This window comes from Bidens hawaiensis, unplaced genomic scaffold (genome assembly GCF_021521415.1).
Source record: "Bidens hawaiensis isolate Kalapana, Puna unplaced genomic scaffold, B.hawaiensis_p1.1 tig00016042_1, whole genome shotgun sequence".
NCBI classification, from domain to species: Eukaryota; Viridiplantae; Streptophyta; class Magnoliopsida; order Asterales; family Asteraceae; genus Bidens; species Bidens hawaiensis.
In genome coordinates this window covers 1-25,442 of record NW_027492455.1, presented here as the reverse complement: position 1 = coordinate 25,442, position 25,442 = coordinate 1, and the positions used below count along the sequence as shown (strand labels likewise).

At 34.8% G+C, this 25,442-nt stretch overlaps 3 protein-coding genes across 4 annotated transcripts; 1 reads left to right on the top strand and 2 right to left on the bottom strand.

The window, feature by feature from the left end:
• Nucleotides 1–762: 762 nt before the first annotated feature.
• Nucleotides 763–11,115, bottom strand: LOC143550477 (protein unc-13 homolog). The gene is made up of 27 exons (XM_077041114.1): nt 11,002–11,115; nt 10,721–10,896; nt 10,044–10,108; nt 9,075–9,414; nt 8,375–8,441; nt 7,976–8,129; nt 7,701–7,868; nt 7,449–7,559; nt 6,709–6,918; nt 6,463–6,564; nt 6,101–6,331; nt 5,798–5,872; nt 5,360–5,434; nt 5,086–5,271; nt 4,856–5,005; nt 4,656–4,748; nt 4,439–4,510; nt 4,172–4,289; nt 3,887–4,065; nt 3,611–3,692; nt 3,414–3,494; nt 3,227–3,333; nt 3,058–3,135; nt 2,885–2,980; nt 2,164–2,259; nt 1,552–2,001; nt 763–905 (listed from the first exon to the last, which is right to left on the bottom strand). The coding sequence occupies exons 1-26, from the start codon at nt 11,007–11,009 to the stop codon at nt 1,840–1,842; spliced, it is 3,282 nt and encodes a 1,093-aa protein (XP_076897229.1). The 5' UTR covers nt 11,010–11,115; the 3' UTR covers nt 763–905; nt 1,552–1,839.
• Nucleotides 11,116–14,339: 3,224 nt separating this feature from the next.
• On the bottom strand, nt 14,340–18,998 carry LOC143550475 (gamma-soluble NSF attachment protein-like). Its single transcript, XM_077041113.1, has 9 exons — nt 18,879–18,998; nt 16,269–16,336; nt 16,077–16,161; nt 15,838–15,996; nt 15,493–15,630; nt 15,176–15,254; nt 14,966–15,045; nt 14,691–14,820; nt 14,340–14,597 (listed from the first exon to the last, which is right to left on the bottom strand). Exons 1-9 carry the CDS (start codon nt 18,923–18,925, stop codon nt 14,496–14,498), a joined length of 888 nt encoding a protein of 295 aa, XP_076897228.1. The 5' UTR covers nt 18,926–18,998; the 3' UTR covers nt 14,340–14,495.
• Nucleotides 18,999–21,882: 2,884 nt separating this feature from the next.
• On the top strand, nt 21,883–24,971 carry LOC143550474 (UDP-arabinose 4-epimerase 1-like). 2 transcript variants are annotated; one of them, XM_077041111.1, is made up of 8 exons: nt 21,883–22,066; nt 22,929–23,042; nt 23,116–23,223; nt 23,320–23,411; nt 23,502–23,643; nt 23,766–23,860; nt 24,237–24,366; nt 24,476–24,970. In XM_077041111.1, exons 1-8 carry the CDS (start codon nt 21,944–21,946, stop codon nt 24,857–24,859), a joined length of 1,188 nt encoding a protein of 395 aa, XP_076897226.1. In that variant the 5' UTR covers nt 21,883–21,943; the 3' UTR covers nt 24,860–24,970. The 2 variants fall into 2 exon arrangements, with proteins under 2 accessions (XP_076897226.1, XP_076897227.1); XM_077041112.1 differs by having other exon boundaries at nt 21,904–22,066; nt 22,948–23,042; nt 24,476–24,971.
• The last annotated feature ends 471 nt before the right edge of the window (nt 24,972–25,442 follow it).

The following is a 25,442-nucleotide window of genomic DNA, read 5'->3' as shown; positions in this document are numbered from 1 at the left end:
GGGGGGGTGTTCCAGTGAGACCGGTAGAGTGAGAAGTGTCATGTGGCTGCCTCCTAGGACCAGTAGGGGTTGCTCATTGGTGTATACATATCAACCTAAACAGTCGGGATGCATGTAACGAATAGATCAGACACAACTATGTCGTCTGGCCAGGCCAGCACAACGAACCCAACAAATAACCACACAATACGTCCCAGACCAGCATAATGCATTGGGCTCGCAGCCTGACCATCTGGCAACCCGACACAATAATACGATAAGGCTTATAGCATTGCCTAGGCCATAACTTATAGCAAAGTTAGGCATGAACAATAAAGTTTTTAAATGTTAATAAACCACCAAGGAATTATAAATACCATTCTACAGCCACCTTCACATACAGTCACTTCTTATTTCTTACTTTCGTTAACACACATGGTACTTTACTTTCGTATCGGAGGCTGGTTATAAAATAAATCATATCGTGTGACCCGTTTCAACATAATACGTATATACTTTTTCGCTATTCACATATTTAAATATTAAACTTTTCATGATTTAACTCACTTGTAATGATTTTGTTGATGTATTATTTTTTTCTAGTACTCATTTTTCAAACACCTTGAAATATAACATGTCTACATTTTTATCACGTTTGAATTAAGTCTCATCATTAACATTTACTGTATTTATTAACCCAATATGAAATTTCGAACCCCACTAACATGTGCTACGTATTAAAAATAACGTTACTTTGATAACTTTGTTATAATACTTGGATGACTTTAAATATTTCTTTTAAAATTAAGGTAACTTTTTATAAACAAAATTAAACTTTTGTGTCTCAACAACAATCATTTTCAGTTTGCACGCCATGACTTTTTATCAACATTAGTTTTAAAACATAGAAAATACTCATAAACGACCTAGGGCTGTAACTTTTACCCGAAACCAGAAACCCAACCCGAAAAAACTCGTACCCGAACTAACCCGAACCCGAACCAAAGTAATTCGGGTTGGTTTTCATGTTTGATTTATAAGTTCCAGGTCAACCCGAATAAACTTTTAGTTTTGAAATTAAATATATATTTAGGTATAGTAGGCTTAGTCTTAGCCACTAAAGTTATCAATTGCTGACCCTAATCGATTGTTGTCATTCTAACTATTATGGATCGGTTGTTTATTAATGTTAATTTCTGTTTTCCAATCATTACTAATAACAACCGTAATCGAACAACCAAATCACGTCCGATTGAAAAAGATTATGGTTCGAGTTAGTTACTTAATTTTATTCTTCTTTTGAATTGTTTTATCAAGTTATGTTGGTTATTATTTGATTATTTACGTTACGAGCAAAGAAGAATATGTTGTTTTAATGTTAGCATTGAAGTTTTTTAATTTTTTTTTGTTTTGTTTTCTAGGATACTCGAAACCCGATTAACCCAACCCGAAAAAACCCGAACCCGAAAAACCCATGAGAGATTTGGGTTGGGTTTCGGGTTAAGATTTAAAACTTTGAAACCCGACCAGAAAACCCTGAAAAACGAACCCGAAGAACACCCCTAAAACGACCACATCCTATTCCTGTTACTTTCCAAACATTTTTAGACGCGAACCCAACCCAACTCGACCGACACAACCAGACATGTACTATACTATGCGCTTCGACCCAAACCCGTAGATACAAAACGCCGATCAACCTCCAAATTTACAAACAAATATTTTTAAAACAGATTCAAAGCCAAGAAGTTTGGTTGTATAATTACTCCATGAGCTATTTGTTTTCCTCTAACCCAAAATTATAAGAAAACAACATAATAAACAGACGATGAAAACACTCGACATGTACCGAAAACCCACCTAAGCCGCAGATTTAGGGATTTTGTATTGTTTCTTTAGGAACTGAGAAGCCTCAGAATCACACCTGTGACATAATATTCTCAAAAGTGTTTTCGAATCAGCACCCAACTTGCTTCGGTCTGTAGCACTTGCAGACTTTAGGTCGTCTATGAGCTCCCGTGTCTGCATTTCGTTAACCATTCATTAGTGAACAAATGGGCCCAATTTATTAAATAAATATGTGTAAATAATAAATTATATTTAATATTATTATTTAATATTATAAATTATATTTAATATTATTATTTTTGTACCCAGCCTTTTAAATATTTTAGAAAAGCTAACCTCATAGCCCTGCAGCTTTATAACTTGTCGAACACGTGCGACTTGATTTTCAACAACTCCACGAGGAAGTCCATCTCCACCAGATATGAAAAACTCCTAAAAAAATTCAATCAAAAAAATGTTTATAATCAGGAAAAATATATTTGGGTAAATTCATTCTATTTATTTAGAAAACAATGCAAATATGATAACTATATTGGCATTTAAGTGTTTATATTATACAAATATTTTCACCCGCGCGTTCCAGCGGAGCGGGTTAAATGCATCAAATGTTCAAAAGCTACCGTGCGTTGCGACAGAAACCAGGCGGGAAGTCGGTCGGTAATCGGTATCGGTTCGATCCATTATGTTAAAAGTTTTATGGCAAAAGTTTCATTACCAAAGTTGAGAGGCCAGAAAGTAAAGATGTAAGTTGAACAGGCAAAAATTTTATTACCGAAGTTGAGGGGCCAAAATGTAAATATATGAAACTTTTGTGGCAAAAGTCTAATTAACCAAAGATTTTTTGTAAATAAAGTTGAGAGGCCAAAAAGGCAAAAAGTAAATGATACATATAATTTCGCACATGTTCCAATGCAATGATGTTGGTTAGTGGTTTTACAAGATGGGGATCATCATAACTAAACAAAAACATTAAAAATAACATCTTTCATGAGTTTTTTTAAATATATATTTTGCAAAAATTGCAGAACAATGTATAACTTTAGTTTTTTTTACATACCTTTAGAACTTCCAAATCTTCTTCCAAGGATTTAGCATCAGAAGGAATGAACAACCGCGCTGGACCTCCATCTAATAACACTCTAACTAGACCGTCCTGCAAAACAACAATATTTATTAAGAAATGAAAAAACTGTGGAACACATTTGAAAAAAGAAGAATTAAGAATCTGACCAGTGATGCCTGAAGGAGACTTGTTACAATTCGATCTCGAAGTGGCTCCACGATGACATCGCATAGCTGATTTAGTTCCTGTAGTGGTTGACGAGAGTGCAACACATTAGTCAAAATATTATTTCTATCTTCACATTATTAAAGGAAATAAAAATTAAACATCACATACCACATCAAGTGGCTCAATGAGTGTTTCCAATCTGGATTCAGAAACACTCAGTCTATATAGGTTTTCAATGAACGGTTCTCTTAGATCCCAAAATATTATCTTAGTTCCTGTACAAAATTATGAAAATTAAAATCAGGGCTCGAAATCTTTTTTAATCATTGTGAAGTCAAAAGGTATTATGCCTCACCGGTGAACTCACAAATCCGATCAATGGCTGCATTGAAGTCTTTCCTACTTCCATCAAAGCTTTCTTTTTTTGAGTCCCCATCTGTAAAACGAATACTCATTTAAATGTAATAAACATTGTAATACATATTTTGTTCAGAATATAACACGATAAATTATAAAAATTTGAGACGATATGTAATGGTCTAGAAGGCATACTAATAGATTTTCCTTGCTTTGTCTTCTTTGTCCAGCGTTCCCATATGCTGTCTTCCAGCTTATTAAGATGACTGATTCCATACTACAAAAATAAGTAAATAAATTAGTAAAGATAAATATAATATAAATTTCTTATGGCTACAAAAGAAACGACTTCAAGTACAGTCATTACTTCTCTTGTCATCAGAAGAATATCAAGAAAAACGTAGAGTGTATTCTCATAGTATCCAACAATAAAATTGCCAAATTATAAAGAAAAATAAAATATACACTCACATAAAGAGTGTTTAACTGCACACATAGCGTTTGTGTTGTCAAAACATTAATGTCTCTTGACTTTCTCATATCGGGCAGTCGTGGGTCACTTAATTCTTTTTTAACAAAAGCTTTAATTCCACTCTCTCTCCGGTATCTTGTTAGAATTGGCACAGGTGGAATGATATCATCCTTGCTAGCTGCATGGTTATTTAAGTTCACTATTATATAAACGGATAATATTTTATGTGTACATTGTCAAATATGTTTTCATCGATATATTTGATAAAGACTTAGTATACATACCCAGGTTGTCAACAACATGTTTTGCGTATACTTGAAATGCATTATCAATGCCTCGGAATAAGCTATTCATTTCTCCGGACCTCATAGGAATTTTTAGAGCGAAAAACTGATCAATAGTCTGAAATAATATGAAATAACATGTTATTTATGTATTAAAGTGAATGGAAACAAAGGTAAAAGAAATATGAAAAAGAGAAACCAAATTATTTCCAGGAAAACTTTATCTATCATAAAAAGTAAAATATATATTATTAAATTACTAGGTACCTCTTCTACAATGCGATAAACCTCAACAATAGAACTCCCGTGCCGTTGCTGCATTGAAACAGGTTCCCATCGCTGAAAATATTTTAAAAAAAATCATTAGCCAAATGTGTGATTTTTGTGACCTAGATAATTGAGATACTCAGATACAAAGAAAGAAAAGTATTTTACTATTTTTGAGTAAAAAAAGGAAAAGGCCAGAAATCATTTAATTAGTTACCTCCTGTTGAATGGCTCGCTCAACCCAACCCAAAATTCTGCTTAGTTGGGCATTGACCCAACGCAACACTAGTGTTCCAGATATTGTTTCGATCTGTTATAAGAAAATAAACGGTTATAAATAATCATAATAATAACAATAATAATGATACTATATTAGTTCTGATACATGCACACATACATAAATAAAGAAAGCCAAACCTTATATGGAGAAAGTTTCTTTAAAGAGACTTCTGACTGTCCACCTGAAGATGCAATAAGGTCCATAACATATTCCTCAAAACTATCAGCAGCAGGAAATACCAAAACTGCATCCTCTGTAAGTTGCTCAACACCGTTAAGGAAAGGCTTCTGCTTATTTAACAAAAATGTGAGATGCTGAAGAAAAAAATAATTAAATAAGTAACCAGTTGGGCAGTTGATGAGCTTACCAGCTTGCTTCCATAAAGCTTGTGAAGAAGAGATGCTGAAACAACAATAGCTTGTGAATGCCATTGAGATAATACTGGAATAAATACAGCTGCATCTTTTCTTAAAAGTTTCTTGGTTTCTTCTCCTAATAGTGCAAGTGGATGTTCATCTGTTGCATTGGACATTGTCTCAACATCCTGCAATGTCTGAAATAAAGAAGAGACAGCAGTTTATTATATTTGACATTTTTTTACAAAATTGATACTTCCAGTCAGCTGAAAAGGCACCACTTACCCTTAAAAATGCACTTTTGATGGATGATGACACATAGGACTCGATCTTATCTCCATCTGTCACATGTTGCATTGCCTGAAAAACAAATGATAACCAAAAGTGAACTTTTTTTAGCTATCAGAAAGAATGATGTGCTGTGAAGTAAACTGACAATCATAAGATACTGATTTGGTAATATATTTCTTTAAGTTCTCCTTTAGAGAAATTAGTTTGCATTGCAACAGACAATTTATTGTACCAAACCAGCAAGGGTAGATTAAAAAAACAAATCCAAAAAAACTGTAAACTACTGAGTACTGACTACTATTGACAGCATAGTTCTACTTCCACCATATTTAGATGATGCTTTGCAAGTTATTTAAGGAGTTTAAGTTGGCATTTTATGCATCAAATAGCTAATATGAATTAGAGAGTTAAGATGAATGGCCTGTAACACACCGATCCAGGTTCCTCCTGAAGAAGCCTCCTTGTTACCATTGAAATCGATACTACAGTCTCCATCATTGCCAATGCCTATAAGATATGGAAGAAAGATCCAAGTCAGCATCAAACTCTAATGCTAAAACAGTCTAAAGCATCAAGTCAGGCTAAAGGTTTGGTTTTTTTTTCAGCATAAATTTCAGAATACGAAAAAATAAAAATAAAAGAAATCCAAACAATGGTATCACCTAGACAATATTCTTGGTCTTTCCAAAAAAACACCTAGACAATATTAAAAAAAAAAAAAAAAGATAAACTAACCTCAGAAAAGTTCAAATGGTAATCTGCAAGTTGCTTATCAGCCCATTTCTGAATAGGTATTAAAAAGGACTGTAAAAAGGATAGCTCTTGAGGACCCTCTTCATTCTCAACTTTGGAATACAAGCTTTTTAAGTGCATTCTCTCCTGTGGGCCCCGTTCTTCCTTCAAGGGTACTTTATTTAATTGTTCAATGGCAAGCTTAAGAAGTGCATGCTCCCTGGTCATAACAAACTGCAGAACAGCTCATTTGTAAGAAGCACTTCATGTAATCCAATAACAAGGAAATAAAAGTGTTTATCAAGACTGAAATAAATGCATCACTTCCAGCAAACTTGCCTACAAATTAGAATTATATTTAATACCTGACGGAATAGCACCCATGCATAGCAGGTGTGGTGAATGGTTTCTGTAATTCCCAAAATACGCCATGTTGACTTTAGAAGCTCGAGTATTTCTTCCACTTCCTGTATGCAAAGCAGAGTTTGAAATTCCACACTTCTTAGAATATTATTTGTTCTTAAAGGTGGCTTAGACGACTTCCAAGATGTTTTCATGACACTAATAAAATGTAAAGACAGCACTAAATGTTTAATGTTAAATATGCTAACCTCCGTTAGTTTTCCTTCATCAAGAACATCAAAGACGCTAAGAAGAAGTTTTTCATATAATCTGACATTTAAATGATAGCCATCCGCCCAGTGACAAACTTCACCGGTTAGGTCACCACGAGCTGGTCTCTCTGCAAGTGGAATGGCAATCTCCCTCAAAGATCTCAAACATTCTATGCGTTGAAGCTCACCCACAGAAGGTGCAAATGACTGAGATAGGACGAATTATGAAATAATCAATAGAATAGTATATACTGGCATGTCAGTCTTAAACATTGATCAAAACGGAACAGATTTTAAACCCAACTATGGAGTATTGAAATAAACAGTATAGAACCTCCGCTAACTTTCAACCAAACAAAATTAGCAAAAAAAAAAAAAGAAAGAAAGAAAAGATAGGGTGTTCTTAGCTAAAATATCAGCATATGTTCACTTTTATACAGCTTTAGTCATAATATTTTGGTTTTTTTATAATTGGGTCTTTAAAAGATGATTTTTGTTCTGTTTGAGTGTTTGGTCGATAAAAGGTTCTTCTAAAGATGCCCAAACGAAACAAAAAATTTTACAGCAAGTCCAAGTAACGATCCAAACAGGACAAGATACCATTTTTAATGACTAAAAAGGGACAAAAGTGAAAGTACATTGGTACTTTATGAAAAAAGAAAACAAGAAACTAAGCACCATTATTGATAAGTTCAAAAAGGTTTAAACTTTAAACCATTTAATAGTAAAACACTTACCTCGGATTCTTCAATTCTAGCCAAAAGAACCCGCATTTCACTTGCTTTGCACCCAGATTCCCCAAATCCCACAACTGGGTGATTCACAAGTCCTTCCTCCAGCATATTCAACTGAACTAACACAATAATGGAAACATGTTACATGAATATTAAATAAAGTCTTAGATTTACTTATACCACTATAAGATAAAACAATGAGACGATATAAGGCAATTGATGAAAGAGAAATCAAAGAAGAAAGAAGGGACTTGCCTGTCTTTTTTGCCACTTAATATAAGCTTTCTTGTCAGAAAATTCAGTTCGAGAAACACAAGATAATAACTCCAAAGGAACTAAAAGAGCATCCATTCTTTTTCCCACTTTGCCTGCCATTGCATTCAGTAACCCTTGTCTTGTTCTAATGTCCATTGCCTCAGAAATCTGTGATTACAACAATCATCATTGTTATAACAAAAAATCTGGCAAACTTTCCTTAATGTTTGTAATCATGACACAGAATAAATTTAATAAATATGTCCACACTGTACCTCCATCTGGACACGCATTGTCTCCAGCAAACCAGTCAAACCAGTTGACTGTTGGGACTGGGCTGTAACCTGTTCACTCTTACTCCGTCCAAGCTTCTTCAACAGTCTAGATTTCTTTTCTTTCTTCTTTTCCTTTGATGGCACTATAAGGCCCCTGTTTAAACAACAATCACATTAAAGTCAAAAGATATTGGCAGGACTAGGGTCATCAAAAGAACCAAGCACAGCAAAAAAAGACTGAGAATAGGACATTAAAATAGAATATATATATGTATATACACAAAAAAAAACATACAGATCATACACAAACAGATTTACGCACATCTATATATATCTACTTACACTTACATGCATATCTATAAAGTTCAGGCCAAGAAATATTAAGGAGAAAAAAAATACCCTGAAGCCCCAGCAGCAGCCAACAGAATCTCATAGGCGGTTTCACGGAGGTCATCATCGTTTACACCTGAAGAAAAGACCAAACTCAAATTACACTATGAAACTTCAGATAAAGAATAAACCTCTGCACATAAAATTTTCAGCCACTTATGGTCCTGTTCTAACAACAATTAAAAACACTTGTGAAATGCCATGGTATTCCAGAGCTATATATCATGCCTAACCCAAGCCAATACCTAAAATAAATTATTCAAAGTTTGTTGTTATTGTATTGAAGAGCCCATGACTTATGCTATCCCCATGGTAATTTCTCTAAAAATCCCACAAAATATGTTTCAAGATCTTTAAACTTAACATTTGTTTTCATAAGAACTTCAAACATAAACTCAAAGCACATATGACATTTATCTGAATGCGATCAAACTGATAGTCATAATGCAACCGCTTTAGGCATATACATGTCTAGATAGACATAATTATGAAAAAAAAATCTCATATAACTGTTGAGCTTGTTTAAACAGAGTAATATTTGGAACCCTAAACATCCCAATTCCATAAATCTCCTTCAGAACCAACTTAAAATCATGTCCCAAAAGTTTACAATATTGTGACTCTCATGAAAAAAAATTGCATTATTACCCAAAAAGAAAATAATAAGGTTAGTTTTTAACTGAAAAGGCTTCTCCACATCTGAATTTACCTGTTGCAAATGAAGGCAAACCCACTACAAGATCAGCTGTATCATTCAATGATCTCCTTGAATACCTACGACTAGCAAGTTCCTCTAAATCATCTTCATCCTCAAAATCATCAATGTCGTCAACAGTTAAATCACGACCTTGTGTCGTGTTAATGGATTGTGATTTTGACATCATAGCAGGTTCATCCTCTTCAGTTGCATCAAAGGGCAGTGATGACGATAAATCTGGCATAATGGGTGACGGTACCACAAAAGGGACAACTGGTGGGGCCCTCCTTGGAGGTGAACCTGATGATTCAGGATTGGTAGCCAGAAAAAACTCACCTTCAGACTCTGCATTCTTCAACGTGCAGAAAAAAAAAGAAGCAAAATTTATAAATAAAAAAACAAAATAGAAGATAATGCAAGATTCAGGACTATTAGTAACAAGTGCACCAGTCAAATATCACTTTCAATTCATCAAAATTGTAGCAATCGCCAATTTAGAATGTCCTCAACAGATTGCAATCATTGTTCTTGGAAATATATAAACTAATTATGATATGAATGATGACCCAAGGATTTACTCCGATTAAGAAATTAGGAGGTGTATGGAACACTTTTATCTCTTCCATCATGAAGTATATCCATCAAAAGATTTTGTAATACAAAGTTGATTTGACATCATATAGTCAATTATTATTTACAGCCAGGCACAGAGTATAGATTCTTTTTCCATTATCATTAGAAAAACAAATGCAGCATAGCAGGGTCACTTCAAGATGTTTTAATCTAAATAGATACAGTTTCTGTCTTTGTCCATGACTCCGTTTACCAATAAGACATGTAACTAATAACTACCACATTTCCATAATCACTCCTGACAACACTAGGTTTATCATCACATATTAGTAATATAAACTATCTCATATCAGTTGTGACTTTTAATATTAAATAGAACTACAAAAGTTAGTTGAACTTTCAACTTACCATATGAGGGAATCCGGTACTATCATGATAATCTCTAATAGCTTCTGAAAGCTCAAGCATGTCACCTGCATTACAATTCAACAACATCAATTAGTAACAATGTCGATCTTAGTTCTTAAGAGCACGACCTTAAGTACCACATTTGTTTCAAAGAGCTGCATTTTGTACTTGTGTTAGACCTAGTGCTCTCCAACTTCCATACAATCATTCACATAATCACTTGCTGCAAAGTGCAAGCTAACATACTAACCTAAGTGCTAAAACTAAACTTCAACATAGTCCCTAATTTTCCTCAATTAATTAAAATTCCTCAACAATAAACTCCAAAATAACGACTTAACAAATTCAACGAAACAGACACGCACTGAATTGCTTTCTAAAGGACCACTTAGCGTGCAAATTCTTAAATATAGGTTGCTTAATTCTTAACATAAGTTGCGTAATTAATTAATTTAACGTGCAATAATTCTATTTCAAGCGTAATTAAGGCGCGGAAGGACTAAATTGATTTCTATTATTAACCTAATAATTATACATACACTTGACCTAACCTATATCCGGAACGAATTCCAACCGCGATACAAATAAGTGAAAAACATCCTAATTCAAATACATGATATTCAAGGTCAAAATGCAGGTCCTAATTTAGAACATACATAATATTAAATAATTACTACCTTTTTTCACAGAATTGAGAACGAAATCAACACTAACTTGATCCAGATCCACGTCATCCAACGAGACAGCACCAGGTGGCATCACAACCTTCTTAATCAAGCTACCAGATAACAAGTAATTGAGAAGTATCCGCCTGTCTCGACGGTACCTCTGCAACAGCTCCACTTCGTTTTCACTATAATAATAATAATAAACACATCCGCATATCAATCAATTGTGTAAACATAACATTGATATTATTATTACATTATGATTGAAATTAGAGATGAAGTAGACAAACTCTTCCATTGAGGATGCGAGATCTGCTGCTGTGGCAGGTGAGGTTTCAATGAGAGAAGTGTGAATCTAAATGCGGTGAGATCAACGTTTACTGGATTACTTGCGATTTGCGAAGACCAGAGAGGTGAGATTGGACTGTGTGTTTGTGTATGTGTATGTGAGTGAGAGAGATAGAGATGGGTATTTGTGAACAGTGATATGTCCAATTATTACTTTTTTATAAAAGGAAAATTTATTACTAAAAATTTCAAAATACAATACATGTTAATATTACCGCAATTATAAGAATATTGGCTATGATTAAAGAAAGAAAGAATTAAATATATGAGAATGTGTACTAGGATGATCTTTCATTTACATCGTACTATTATTTATACTACACAAAAGTAAAATTACTGACAAACTCAAATTATTGGATTTTACTTGGAGTGTTCATGTGGCTAGCTATATGTTTGACAAATGTATAAAAGGTGACATACAACTTGCAAGTTCGTCGGTAGTTTCACTAACAATACAAAAATTTTAATAGCGAATTTGTTTACGTGGGTCGGGCGGTGGAGTAAAGACTATGGATTAATCGAGATTAATTGGATTGGACATTAATGTATATATTTTTCAGTTTTATATATGCATGCACACATTTTTATATGTAATTTTCAGTTTTATACATACATAAACATATTTTGGCCGGAAATTGGTTGGAATCTCACCGAAAACCGCTAGTTTTTGCTCTAATCTTGCCGAAAACCACTAATTTTGGTCGGAATCTCGTTGAAAACTGCTAATTTTGGTCAAAATCTCGCCGAAAACCACCGATTCTAGCCGGATTTAACCGTTGACCAATTAAACAGCCGATTAGCGCAAAATTAATCAGTAAAACCCGAACTGGTTTTTCTAATACCTGGGTTTTTAATACCCGTAGGGTACGGATAGGGTGTGCATTTCGGTACTAAAACCCGAACCTGAAACCGACCCGATTTGTACCCGGTAATACCCGACCGGTTCCATACCCGAAAAATACCTTAAAAATACCCAAAAAATACCCCTAAAAAGTGCAAACTTTTGAAAAAACCAATCTATACTCGAAAAACACCTGGAAAAAAAGCCGAAAAAAAACAATCTATACTTGAAAAATACCCGAAAAAAAGGCCCGAAAAAACCAACAAAAAGGGCTTTTTCAATACCCGAAAAAAGGGTATTCAAATACCCGGTTTTATACCCGACCCGAACCCGATGCATAGAGTATGGTTTTTAGAGGCAGTACCCGGACCCAAACCCAAACCCAAACCCGACATGGTTTTTACCCATACTCGGTCATACTTGAACCCGGTTCCATACCCAAACCTGGGTATTTAAAAAACCTGATTTGTGCACCTCTAATACCAGGATCAAAGAAATTTGGAATAGTTGGTGCAATTTTGATGTTCTAAAATTATACCGTCTTTCAAAACATAAATGTTTGGTAACTCATGTTGGCAGTAGGGGTGTCGAAAACTTTTCAAATCTGAATCCGTATCCGAAATATCCGACATTAGGGGGTAAGCATGCGTGTGTTGACCTCACTGGGGTGTCCCCGTTGGTGGGGCTGAGAGACAGTGGCTTCATACCGGGACAGGCGGTTTTGAGAGCGGAGTCTAGGAAGGTTGCTAAGCATGAGACATCGTGTTTGGAGAATCAGCACGTGTTCATTCCATTTGCCTTCGACACTTTTGGATCACTAGCTCCCGAGGCGGTTCGCTTCTTGGAGCGGGTGCAGAAGGTGGTCCACAGTGACTCGCAGAGCCCGAGGACCCAGTGATTTATATTTAGTAGAATAGGCTTTGCGATTCAAAAGGGGATAGCGGCGCAGCTTGTTACTCGCTTACCCATTATCCAGATGTAGTTCGGTTTGTGTTATATATAAAATGATCAATATTTTATCAAAAAAAAATATATTACTAAAACCCTAGATCTATCTGCTTACTAACATAACACAACAACATCGCTACTTCTCTTCTGCCTTATTATCTCCTCTTCCAAGTTCCAGCACCACTGTCGGTAACCACCCATCAGTCTCCACTCCACTTGGCTGTTTTATGTGTTTGGTTTTTTTGGATTTATAAACTTAATTAGATTAATCTGAAATCACAAACTTAATTAATTTGCGATCACAATGTCTTCTCTGCGCCGCCTCTTCTCCACCGTACGATCATCAGTCTCTAGATCGGCTGAAAAGGTTCACGACAAAACCCTAACCGAATTAGAGAAGAAGAAGAAGAAGAACCAAAAAGATGAAGATGTCGATGAACTTGATATAAACAATAAGACCGGCGAGATCGGTGGCCCACACGGTCCCGAGACTACTCGTTTTGGCGATTGGGAACGTAATGGTCGCTGCTCTGATTTCTGCAATCGGATTTTATGGTTTGGTTATTTATTATACTGTAATCGGATCGTTAGGTATGTTCATGAACGTTCGTTTATGTATTAATAGAATATAATTAAATATTATCCGTATATGTCATCAGCTTAACGATTTTATATTTGTTAATTTGCGTTCATTTATGTGTTTTCATTTAAGTTTGTTTATGTTTGGTTGTGTTCATTCATATTGGTTCATATACGTTTATTTATGTTCCTTTATCTTTGTTTGGTTATGTTTGTTTAGATTTTAAACAAATGAACATAAACGAACACAAATGTCCATTTTTAAATAAACGAACATGACTATAAATATTTGTTTGATTAATTATAAAGTTAAATGAACGAACACGAATATGCCCTTGTTGGTGTTCATTCGATTCGTTTACGGGCTTTCAATATTCATATTGATGAATACATTGGTCTTATTCTCTAGCTTTTACCGATCTTATTATTATACCCACCCCATGCAATACACGGGTTTTTAACCTAGTAATTGATATACCTCAACCTTATTGTGTTTCTCTCGAGTCAAACCAACAAAATAGTTAAAAAAACACGTGAAACATATAAAACCCATTGAATATTATTAATCTTTATATTGAATGAACACATCAAGAAAACCTAACACCGTCATTTTCAACCATTACTAAAGTATAAAAGTGACTTGTTCAAACAAACTCGTCCTGCTACCATACATCGCCACTACTTTTTAAACGGCTAACTCAAACACCCTGTAAAACCACTCATGACTTCACTCCCTATCTAACATGCGACTAGAACCATCATTTTAAAAGGGACGCATTTTCTTGCACCTTAATACCCAAAGCCACAAGCCCTTTGGTATGTGTCGCCAATAGGCGTCCGACTTAACCCCAAAAGACCATTTGGGTTCGGTAATTCTCTAATTTTCAAAAGTGAGCAACCAAGGCAAACAAAGAGTATAATTTTCAAGTCCCTTATACTTTCAAATTCATATTATGTAGAACAACTTTATAATGCATCATGCAAATAATAATATGCCGCATAATCAATCAAATATATAATGTCACCATTTTCACACACAACACACACATATTTCATATATGTTTATGACTATGTGAGATCATCTTCATCAAGGGCCTCTCCATTCTCCAGTGAGCCGGATTCCATCGCAACCAGTTCACCAGTAGGCAGCTTCCTGGCAAGTCGGATAATCTGTAACATTGTTATATCAAGTAAGTTGATTTTTAATATATCATTTATTTTTGTATATAATGCTCAAAATTATTCAGAAGGTTAAAGGTTTACCATGTGATCAAGGCCGGATACAGTACCCGATTTAGCTACACGTTTGATTTCTTCAACATCAGCCTCTCTGTATGCAGAAAGAAGCTTACTGGCACAATGACTCTGATCGCTACTCAGAAACGTATCAATCCTGCAAAACAGAAGCCAGAAAATGCCTAAATTAAAACTAGTATGCTTTTTAAAACCTTAAATACTTGTAATCCGGGATAATTGTTTTACCAAGTTACGGAATCAAAAGGTAAAAAATGAAAAACAATAAAATAAAGTGAACTTACTGACAACAATCATTATAGCACTGTTCTGCTTGCTTGTAATCATGAGCTGATAGGTATACAATAATCGCACTAAGATAAGCCTGCATCCAAAAAAAACATGTTTTAGTAAATACTTGCAAAAACAGTTACATGAAGAAAAACAATTAACATTGAAAGAGCAGAAAAACAGAGCCCAGAAGTATGAAACTTAAGAAAGAAAAACTTATGCACCTTGCACTGGCTATGAAGAGCATTGCATTTATTAGCTGCCACAGCCCATCTCAAAAGAAAAGTTGCAGCATCAGTGTACCTTGAAACAAATTAACAAAAATGTTTGGTATGAAAAAATAAAATCTGCAAAGAAAGCTTGGTAATGCAAAGTCTAAGTACCACAGGATTTATCAACAATTACACAATCAAATGCCATATCGACAATTACAGCTGTAAATAGCCATCATGGTATATAAATAACAAGCAAAGATAGTAAATTGTCTAAACCATGTGCATAAGTATTTAAAAAGATATTATCAGAGAAAAAGATCCCTTACTTTTCAAGCTTTATGTAAACATTAGTAATGGCACGATACAAATCAAATGCCATATTTTCCTTGCCATCCTCCTCAAGTAGTGTGCAGGCATCAGTATACATTGTAATGGCCTCCTCAGGCTTAGCATCTTCTAGAGCACTGTAAAATAAATTGATATATTATCTTCATGAACTTCTTGACCCAAAAAAATGATTGTTCTGATTGACTAAACTAAGTGATATCACAACTTAGGCTGCAATGATATGTGGTTATCATCATATTTGATTTTGGTGAAAGAAATTTCAAAATGTATAAGTGTAATATGAAACATGTTATTTACAGCTAGCAAGGAAAAGAAATGCCTACCGGGCACCTTTTGCAAGGGCATCAGAGGCAGGTTGTGCCCTGCCACACTCATTGTACAGATCAGCAGCCCTTCTGTAAAAGTCAGCAACTTCACTCCATATGCCTAGTTCAACAGCTAAAGCACCAGCAGACTCCATATGCTTAGCAGCATCCCATGGTTTGATTTTTTGTTAAGGCTAGACGACTGTAAACACAAATGATTCTCTAACAGAAAGACATGATTGGTTTAGAAAGGATATGAAGAGAGCATTTCTTGTCCTTTTGAAGCTTTCTCAAATGCTACTTTTGCTTTCTCATGTTTTTTGGCAAGCCTAAAAGCAGTAGCTGCCATAAATAAGACATAACTTCATCCTTGTTAGACTAACAACCTCTTAAACATGTAACTGCAAAAACTTTATAACGGCTATTCTTAATGTTACAAAATTATTTACCTGCCTGCTCATAATATTGAGTTGCATTCCTCCAGTCGGCACTCCATCGCGTTAAAGTGAGTTTTGTTCTGTTGCAATATGAGAGCAAGAAATTAACCAAACAATTATTAAACAAGAAAGTAATATAGCTAAGGAGTACCTTTTTCTTATGTAATATTCAGTAGAAAAAATATATAAAGCCTATAATGCAATCAAGAATCCCTAACTAAGATATTGACTTCAATAACTTATTACCTGCAGTATTTATCGCATACTATCTACGTCATCCTACAAAACTTCTATTCAGTAACTAATATCAATGTGAGTTCGTGAAGAAACAAGGCAAATGTATGTGTATTCTGCCATGTAACAAACCACATCATCATATTATCTGGATGACTGGCAAATGTATGATTAACCTTGTTTACAAATTGAACTATGTGTTAGCTAGGCTTCCATCTGTATCTATGGAAGCAGATCATATATCATTTTCTAAAAGCTTGTTCTAAATAAGGTACTCCATATCTCACTAGGACTGCAATCTTTCACTATATATGGAAACCAATGGAACTACTTAACACTCTACGGTTCAAAATTAAAGTGAATCTTTTCATCCAAAACAAATCAACTTTTTCAGGCGATCTAATGAAAGCATGATTTCCCGTTCATTATTGTAAATCATATCTTACGTGATCAGCATATCCAACACTTGACAAAAAGACCACATCAAAATGTCCAGATCAGGCACTGCAACATGTCATTAATTCTCTATCTTACCTAATATCTTTTGAACTCTAACCTCTTGAGAATCCCGTACAAATCTCCATTCTCCATGATTGCAAATCAACTGAAAGAATGTAACTTAATAACAATATGTTTTGACTCCTAACAACGGTGATCTGTAAATTTGAGTACTGGAACTGATCTACAACCACACAGATATTTTACGAGCTCCATCAGCTTAACCTAATCACAGTCGTCGGTAGCAACCTAAACACGTCTTACGTCATTAATTTTCGTTAAATTCGAGTACAGTCATCACAGAAAACAAACGAGTAAGCCGTAACTGCTGCTTTAAACCTACTGTGATCAACTGAAAGAATGCCTGTAAGACAATTTACTGAATTACAATATGCTTTGAAGTTTGACTCCTAAAAACGGTGATCTACTGATCTGTAAATTCAAGTACTAGAACTGATCTGCAACTATACGGATATTTTACAAGCTCCATCAGCTTAACCTAATCACAGCCATCGGGAACAATGTAAACACGTCTTACGTCAATATGTTCAATAAATTCGAGTCCGGTCATCACAGAAAACAAATGAATAAGCCCTAACTGTTTGAAATCAAATGTTAATTTTAAACCTACTGTGATAAACTGAAATAACACCTATAAAACAATTAACTGAATAACTATAGGTTTTGACTCCTAAAAACCGTGATCTGTAAATTCAAGTGCTGGAACTGAACTACAGCAGTATAGCTCAACCTAATCACAGCTATCACTAGCAACTTAACGTCTTTCGTCCTTGTGTTAATTAAACAAGTCCAATAACCACCGAAACATACAAATAAGCCCTAACAGCTGAAAATTAAATGTTAATTTCAAGCATACCGTGATCAACTGTCAAAGCATCAAAAAAACAATTAACTGAATAGCATTAAGTTTTGACTCCTAAAAATAGTAATCTGTAATTCGAGTGAAGAAACTGATCTACAGCTTAACCTAATCACAGCTAACAGTAGCAACTTAACGTCTTGCTTCATCGTGTTCACTAAATTCGAGTCCAATCACCACCAAAACAAACAAATAAGCCCTAACTATTTGAAATCAAATGTTAATTTCAAACCTACTGTGATCAACTGAAATAACACCTATAAAACAAGTAACTGAATAACAACAGATTTTGACACCTAAAAACCATGATCTGTAAATTCAAGTGTTAGAACTGACCTACAGCAGTATAGCTTAACCTAATCACAGCTATCACTAGCAACTTAATGTCTCGTCCTTGTGTTCGTTAAAACTTAAAACACTTCCAATAACCACCAAAATAAACAAATAGATCCTAACAGCTGAAACTTAAATGTTAATTTTAAACCTACTGTGATCAACTGAAATAACATCTATAAAGCAATTATAACTAGATAAAAACAGACTTTGACTCCTAAAAACGGTGATCTGTAAATTCGAGTGCTGGAATTGATCCACAGCCTAACCTAATCACAGCTAACGGCAGCAACTTAACGTCGTTAAATTCGAGTCCAATCATCACCGAAGCAAACGAAAAAGCCCCAACTGCTGGAAATCAAATGTTAATTTTAAACCTACTGTGATCAACTGAAATAACATCTATTATAAAGCAATTATAACCGAATAACGGTGATCTGTAAATTCGAGTGCTGGAACTGATCTACAGCTTAACCTAATCACAGCTATCGGTAACAACTTAAACACGTATTATATTACGTCATGGTGTTCCAATAAACCCTAACTGGTGGAAATGAAGTGTTAATTATAAACCTAGTTGAATAATAATAATAATTACAAAATGAAATTAGAAGATACTAATGATCATAATAATAATAATAATAATAATAATAATAATAATAATATAATAAACTGACAGTTTATCGGCTTTGGCGATGAGTTTTTCAGGATCGGCACTAGCCATGGATCGATCTCCGTAACCGTCTTCTTCTCTAATTAGTAATTCCGGATCTTCTCTCACTGTTCATTATACCCACCGGTTCAAATCAAGCCCATTATAACTGCCGGGTTGGATATTGTTAGTTTATCGGGCTAATTCGAGTTATGGGCCGGGTAGCTGGGCCGGTTCGACCATATGAATCGAGTTGCTACTTGGTGGGAAAAAACCTGGTTCTAGACCTGATTTGGAACCGGTTTCTACACGACATGACCCGTGGGTATGAACTGGGGTTAGGTTCCGTAGAAAAATCGTACCGAAACCGAATCAGACCTGGTGGAACTGGTTCCACCTTACCCGGTCAAAACCGAACCAGGACCGAAACCCGATAAAACTCGGACAATACTCGGTCAAATACCTAACCGTACAAGCAAACGGTTCCTGCCTGGCCTGGTTATTGACTTTGTTGGTCATACACGGAACCGTTCCTGCATGGTTCTGGACTTTTGGTTCCTAAGCAGCTTTGTTTAAATCAATTAGAGATAAATCAGTTGAAGTTATAATGGATTTATTATGCCTAGTTAATTAATTTATTAGATAAAGAATGAGTTGTTTTATAGGTTAATAAAATTAGAGAGCTTGTTTTGTGCATTTAATTATTGTTTAACATATTAAATATTATGATTATCAATCCACCTTCATGAATTGGTAAATTATAATGAGTTTTTGAGTCAATGTTACCTTGTAGAGTTCTAGTAATAAAGTTTTTATTGATCTTGTGCATTGAGATATATGCTCTTTTAACTCGGTTTTTAGGCACATGAATCATGATGATAAGCTTTTGAAATAGTTATAAAGATGTTTCTTATGGTTTGGCAGGGTAATAGGCTTAAATACTTAGGAAAGTTTGGTAAAATGACCAAACTATATTTTTGGTCACTAGTCATCACTCATAAGACAGGTGGTGGGTTAAGATAAATGAATAAGATATGGCCAGGGATATTCGAACAATGGGATCGAGGGTGGCAGTGGTGTGACTCTTCTTTTTCTCAAACGAGTCATTGGTAAGTTTTTGTTAGCGGTGTGACTACAACGAGAGTTTCTGGTATGATACCGATACTTGTAAAAGGAAGTGCCCACACTTAGGGTGTGGTTTTTAAATTAAGAAATGAAAAAAAAAAATCTTAAAAAGTTTAAATATGAATTACTACTTTCATGGTAAGATGTCACGTGCATATCATGTGATGGTTTTAAGCATTTTGCAAGGTAGGGGTCACGTGCATGCAGCTCTCATATTCATCTTATTTAATTTAAGAAAACTAATAAATGCATGGCATGCGTTTTAAGCAAAATTAAAGGTTACTTTCATCAAGGTTGACATGGGGTTCCAATATTAATTACTATACTAAAGTAAAGTTGATTTATTTATGTTTCAACGGAAGGTTTAAAAAGTATTAATTCGGTTCCGCTCACAATGACTTAAAGGGCTTGTGTTGAAACTTGAAAAGAGTCACTTAAATGTGGGGCTAGCTCATTTGGTATACTAAATAAGCGATGGAGCATAATTGCTCAACCGGCGTGTTTGCTCTGCAAGGACAGGTTAGCAAACATTATGTATACTTATATAATCTTAAATAACATACATAATATGATAATTGAGGACTTGGGCCGAGGAACTTGCCAAGACGAATACGATGATACGGGATCACCAACCACACTAATAAACAGCAACAAGATACTTTGTAACTTGTTGAAAAATACAAAACAGGGAGAAACATTCAAGTTTTACATCAGATTTGGTAGAACATTTGCGGTTGAACAAGAATAATGATGAATGTGAAGACGATGATTAGAAAAAAATGTTGATTTGTTTGATTTTAATAAATTACAAGAATATTTAGTATTATGTTGTAGTATTTCATAAAAAATAATAAAAATAAACATTAGAAACTTTTTCTTGAAAAATCGGCACGTGACATGATAATTAGCAAAGCCGGGTTATCCCACAACGCATAAAACATGGGATTGTCTCTCTGCGTACGTGACAGTGACATGACAAAATAACTAGCAAAACTATATTATTCAACGACACACAGTCTTAGTTAAAAATAAACGACTTTTGTATACTCCAATGAAAAATTTTAATATATCGTAAAACCGTATACCAGATTCACCTCGAAGTAGGACGATCCAAGAGTTTTTTAATCATACGTTATAAATTGGATACATGAAACCTATTTTGCGACATCCAACCACAATTAGTTTTATGTCAACGTGAACGGCAATCACCTGCCTAGAAAAACGATGTCGTAACCGACGTAATTTTTAATCAAATGTTTCCAACAATTGTCTTTATTATTCTTCCTTTTATATATATTATCATCATTACAAAAGTACAAAAACAAATAATACAATTTAACATTTCTCTAAATTAAATCAATAGTCATCACAATTATGTGTGGAACATGGTGATGAAATCATGAAAACAAGATGAACCACTCGTAGTCTACTCAAGAAAATTTGAATCGAGTTAAACTTTAACAAATTCGAGTAGAGAATACTTAAATCGAGTCAAACTTGAACAAGTCCATGCCTAAACTGAAACTTAATTAATACGTGAAACTCAAGCACATACTTAAATATGTTTAAATAAACTCACGAGTCTAAGCGAGCTATCTACGCATAACAAAGTTTGCTTAATATAATAAATATTTAATTACACAATATTAGCGCACACGCAGACATATATGTGTGTACACACACGATAAAAATAACTAGATAGCAATCATAGCATATATAATGCTATATATATAGCAATTTATCTATATAAATAAAATAATCAAATAAAAATAATAAGAAACAAAAAAAAATCAAAATTAAAACTCATAAAATCAACGAGTTAAACTCAAGCTTCATAAAGTCAAACTTGTAGGCTGGCTTGCCATATGACAATTATACTTCTCTTATATGGTTTTAAGTTTTAACTACTTTATAACATGAAACTGTAGAGGATTTGAAACAGTTTTCTTTGCTGTATTTACAGGCATGGATTTTGTGGATCCGGTGAAGAAGAGTGGTTTAGTAAGAAAGCTTATTTTTGCCACGGGTCTTATCGCGCTATGTGTCGTAATAATCAAAGCATCCGCGAATTTCAGCAGACCGTGTCCGGTAAGTAACTAGGTTCCTGTTTTCTTATACTTTTAAGTTTATCAATTCTTTTGCTGGATAAACTGTTTATGGTTACGATTTTTAATCATCCACGGTCAAACTTCCGTTGTTCGACTTAGGAATAGGATAATATTTTGGAAGTCAAATCATAATCTTGACTTTTAATCTATGCCTCAGATGTTGGGAACTCAAGGATGCCAAATAATGATAATAAGTTTAACTGTCTTTGTTAATGTTTAGAGTAAAGTGCGGTTTTCATCCCTGTGATTTGTTTAAATATGCGGTTTTAGTCCAATAGTTTCAAATTTGCAATTTCCGTCCCAGTGGTTTCATTTCATTTGCAATTAAACCCGACCCACTAACCCCGTTAAGTTTGGTCGTTAAACCCATCAGCGTGCACCTCACGTGAGAGACAGTTTTGTCTCATTTATCCCCAAATAAACCCCAACCCTATTTCGCAAGCCCTCTCACGTGAGGGGCTGGGGTTTATTTGAGGAGAAAAAAGACAAAACTGCCCCTCACGTGAGGTGCATGCTGATGGGTTTAACGAATAGATTTAACGGTGTTATTGGGGTCGGTTTTAATTACAAGTGAAATAAAACCACATGGACGAAAATAGCAAATTTGAAACTATTAGACTAAAACTGCATATTTAAACAAACCACAGGGACGAAAACTGTAGTTTACTCTAATGTTTATCAAAAGAGTTAAACAGTAACTAGTAATCACGGTCTAATTTATATCTAATTATGCGCTTGCTTGTACTTTGTTCAGTTGTTATAAATGTATAATGTATATTATAAATTTGCATTAGTTTGACCCTCCTGCAATTTTTAATACTCTCTTTTTGTTTGTTTTGAAGTTTTCTGTTCATGAAACAGGAGTTACTCATGTCTTAGTAACGGGCGGTGCTGGCTATATCGGTTCTCATGCTTCACTACGCCTTCTAAAAGACTCTTACCGTGTCACAATTGTGGTAAATTAAATAACTAAATATATTCAAGTAATGATATTAAGATGTGGTGTGCTCATTTGTTGTTTTGTGGCAGGACAATCTCTCCAGGGGAAACCTAGGAGCAGTTAAAGTTCTTCAAGACCTGTTTCTGGAACCCGGTAGACTTCAGTTTATTAAAGCTGACTTGGGTGATCCAAAAGCTGTATCCTTTGATATGTACTAGGTAACAAAACATCATGTGTAGCACAAACAACAACCTTACATGGATATGTTTTATTTCCTTGATCAAACATTTCAGCTAAAGAAAATCTTCTCAGAAAATGCATTTGATGCGGTAATGCATTTTGCAGCAGTTGCATACGTTGGCGAAAGTACCCTTGACCCCCTAAAGTAAGAACGATACCTCTCGGATCTGTAACCCGTTTTATATGATGCTCGAGTTTACTTTGATGCCCGAGTTTTGTTATTGTTATAATGCAGATATTATCACAATATTACATCAAATACCATGCTGGTGATAGAGGCTATGGCAGCACATAATGTGAATACTTTGATATACTCTAGTACTTGTGCTACATATGGGGAACCCGATATAATGCCAATTACCGAAGATACCCCTCAGGTAATATTAAAGATTTTTATTAGAGTACTAATATATTAGAGTTTTGATGTTATCTATATAAAATTAGTCTGTGGTGCGAAATGTGTTTATCTTGCTTGTGTTTTTTCTGTTGAATATTTTAGAACCCGATTAACCCGTATGGAAAAGCCAAGAAGATGGCAGAAGATATTATCCTGGATTTTCATAAAAACTCAAAGATGGCTTTCATGATCTTAAGGTTTATGTTTGTGCACCGTTTGATCCATTTATGTAGAAACGGGTCAATCGGGGTTGTGTTTTGTTGGTCAAATATTTTAAACAAAGGTTCGAAATGGAACAGGCCGGACGGTTAAAAAAACGTACTAGACATGTACTCGAATTTGCGTCTCAAATCAGTTTATTGAAAAGAAATTATATCGATGCATCAATTATTTACAAAATTCAAAAAATACCAAAAAGTGTTGGCGGGTCAGTCCAGCCCGGGTCACAAAGTTACCCCACTTAGACCCATGCCCGATCCAAAACGTGTTGACGGGGTTTACCGTCAAGTACATTCATATTTTGTATTTCAAGATTGGCAAATAAGTAGTTTTACCTTGATATTCAACTTGCAGATACTTCAATGTTATTGGCTCAGATCCAGAAGGAAGGTTAGGAGAAGCACCAAGACCAGAATTTCGTGAACACGGACGGATATCAACTGCGTGTTTTGATGCGGCTCGCGGAATTACAAAAGGGCTTAAGGTTAGCTTAATCTGATCTAATCTCATTAGAAACTCTGCTATATACTCTTAAACATATTGGTTTAAACTTTAAACACTTTCATCATCTAACAATTAACTAACTATAACAGATTCGAGGAACAGACTATAAAACCGCAGACGGAACATGCGTACGCGACTACATTGACGTAACCGATCTAGTAGATGCTCATGTAAAAGCACTACAGAAAGCACAACCTGGGAAAGTAGGAATATACAACGTTGGTACGGGACAAGGAAGATCAGTTAGGGAGTTTGTTGAAGCTTGTAAAAGGGCAACAGGGGTGACCATAGATGTTGAATCTTTGCCACGTCGTCCCGGTGACTATGCTGAGGTGTACAGTGACCCCACAAAGATACACCGCGAACTTAACTGGACAGCAAAATACACTGATCTGGAAAAGAGTTTACAGGTGGCCTGGAAATGGCAAAAGTTGCATCATAATGGGTATGGGCCCACAAAGGGTTCATCATAGAAACTTATACCAAATTCATACAAGAAATTTCAAATTTATAAACTTTTGCATAGGAAGAAAACCATGAATACAAATATGATTATAGGGTCTTTTGGACAAATATTGTTGTAATGGGTATTTCCGTATTTGTATTTTACGCATTGAGGGAAGGGGGGTAGAGGGTTGTAGTAGGAGAGCAACCCGTACATCATATGGGTTGAGAGTGATCATGGAGAGAGATGAATAATACATTTTGGTTCTTTGTTTTTCAGTATTATCTTGCTAAGAGAATCACTAAAGTATACACGTCATTTTACAACTATGTTATACCTCAATGTTTCTACTGCTTAGATTCCATGAGAAGCACCCTATGTGTCTAATATACTTCTTATGTTCGGATAGTGTATTAGTGTTTGGCGTCTCCCAAAAGCAGCATTTTTAAATCAATAAACTCAAGACCAAGTCGGTCAAAAGGACCGAGTTTCCTTTTTGGCTACTTATGCTAATTTTGGTACCCCGTTCCCCTTTTGGCTACTAATGCTAAATACTAATTTTGCCCTTTAAAGACAAAAAAGAACTCAAATCAACACACTCAAAAGTCAAA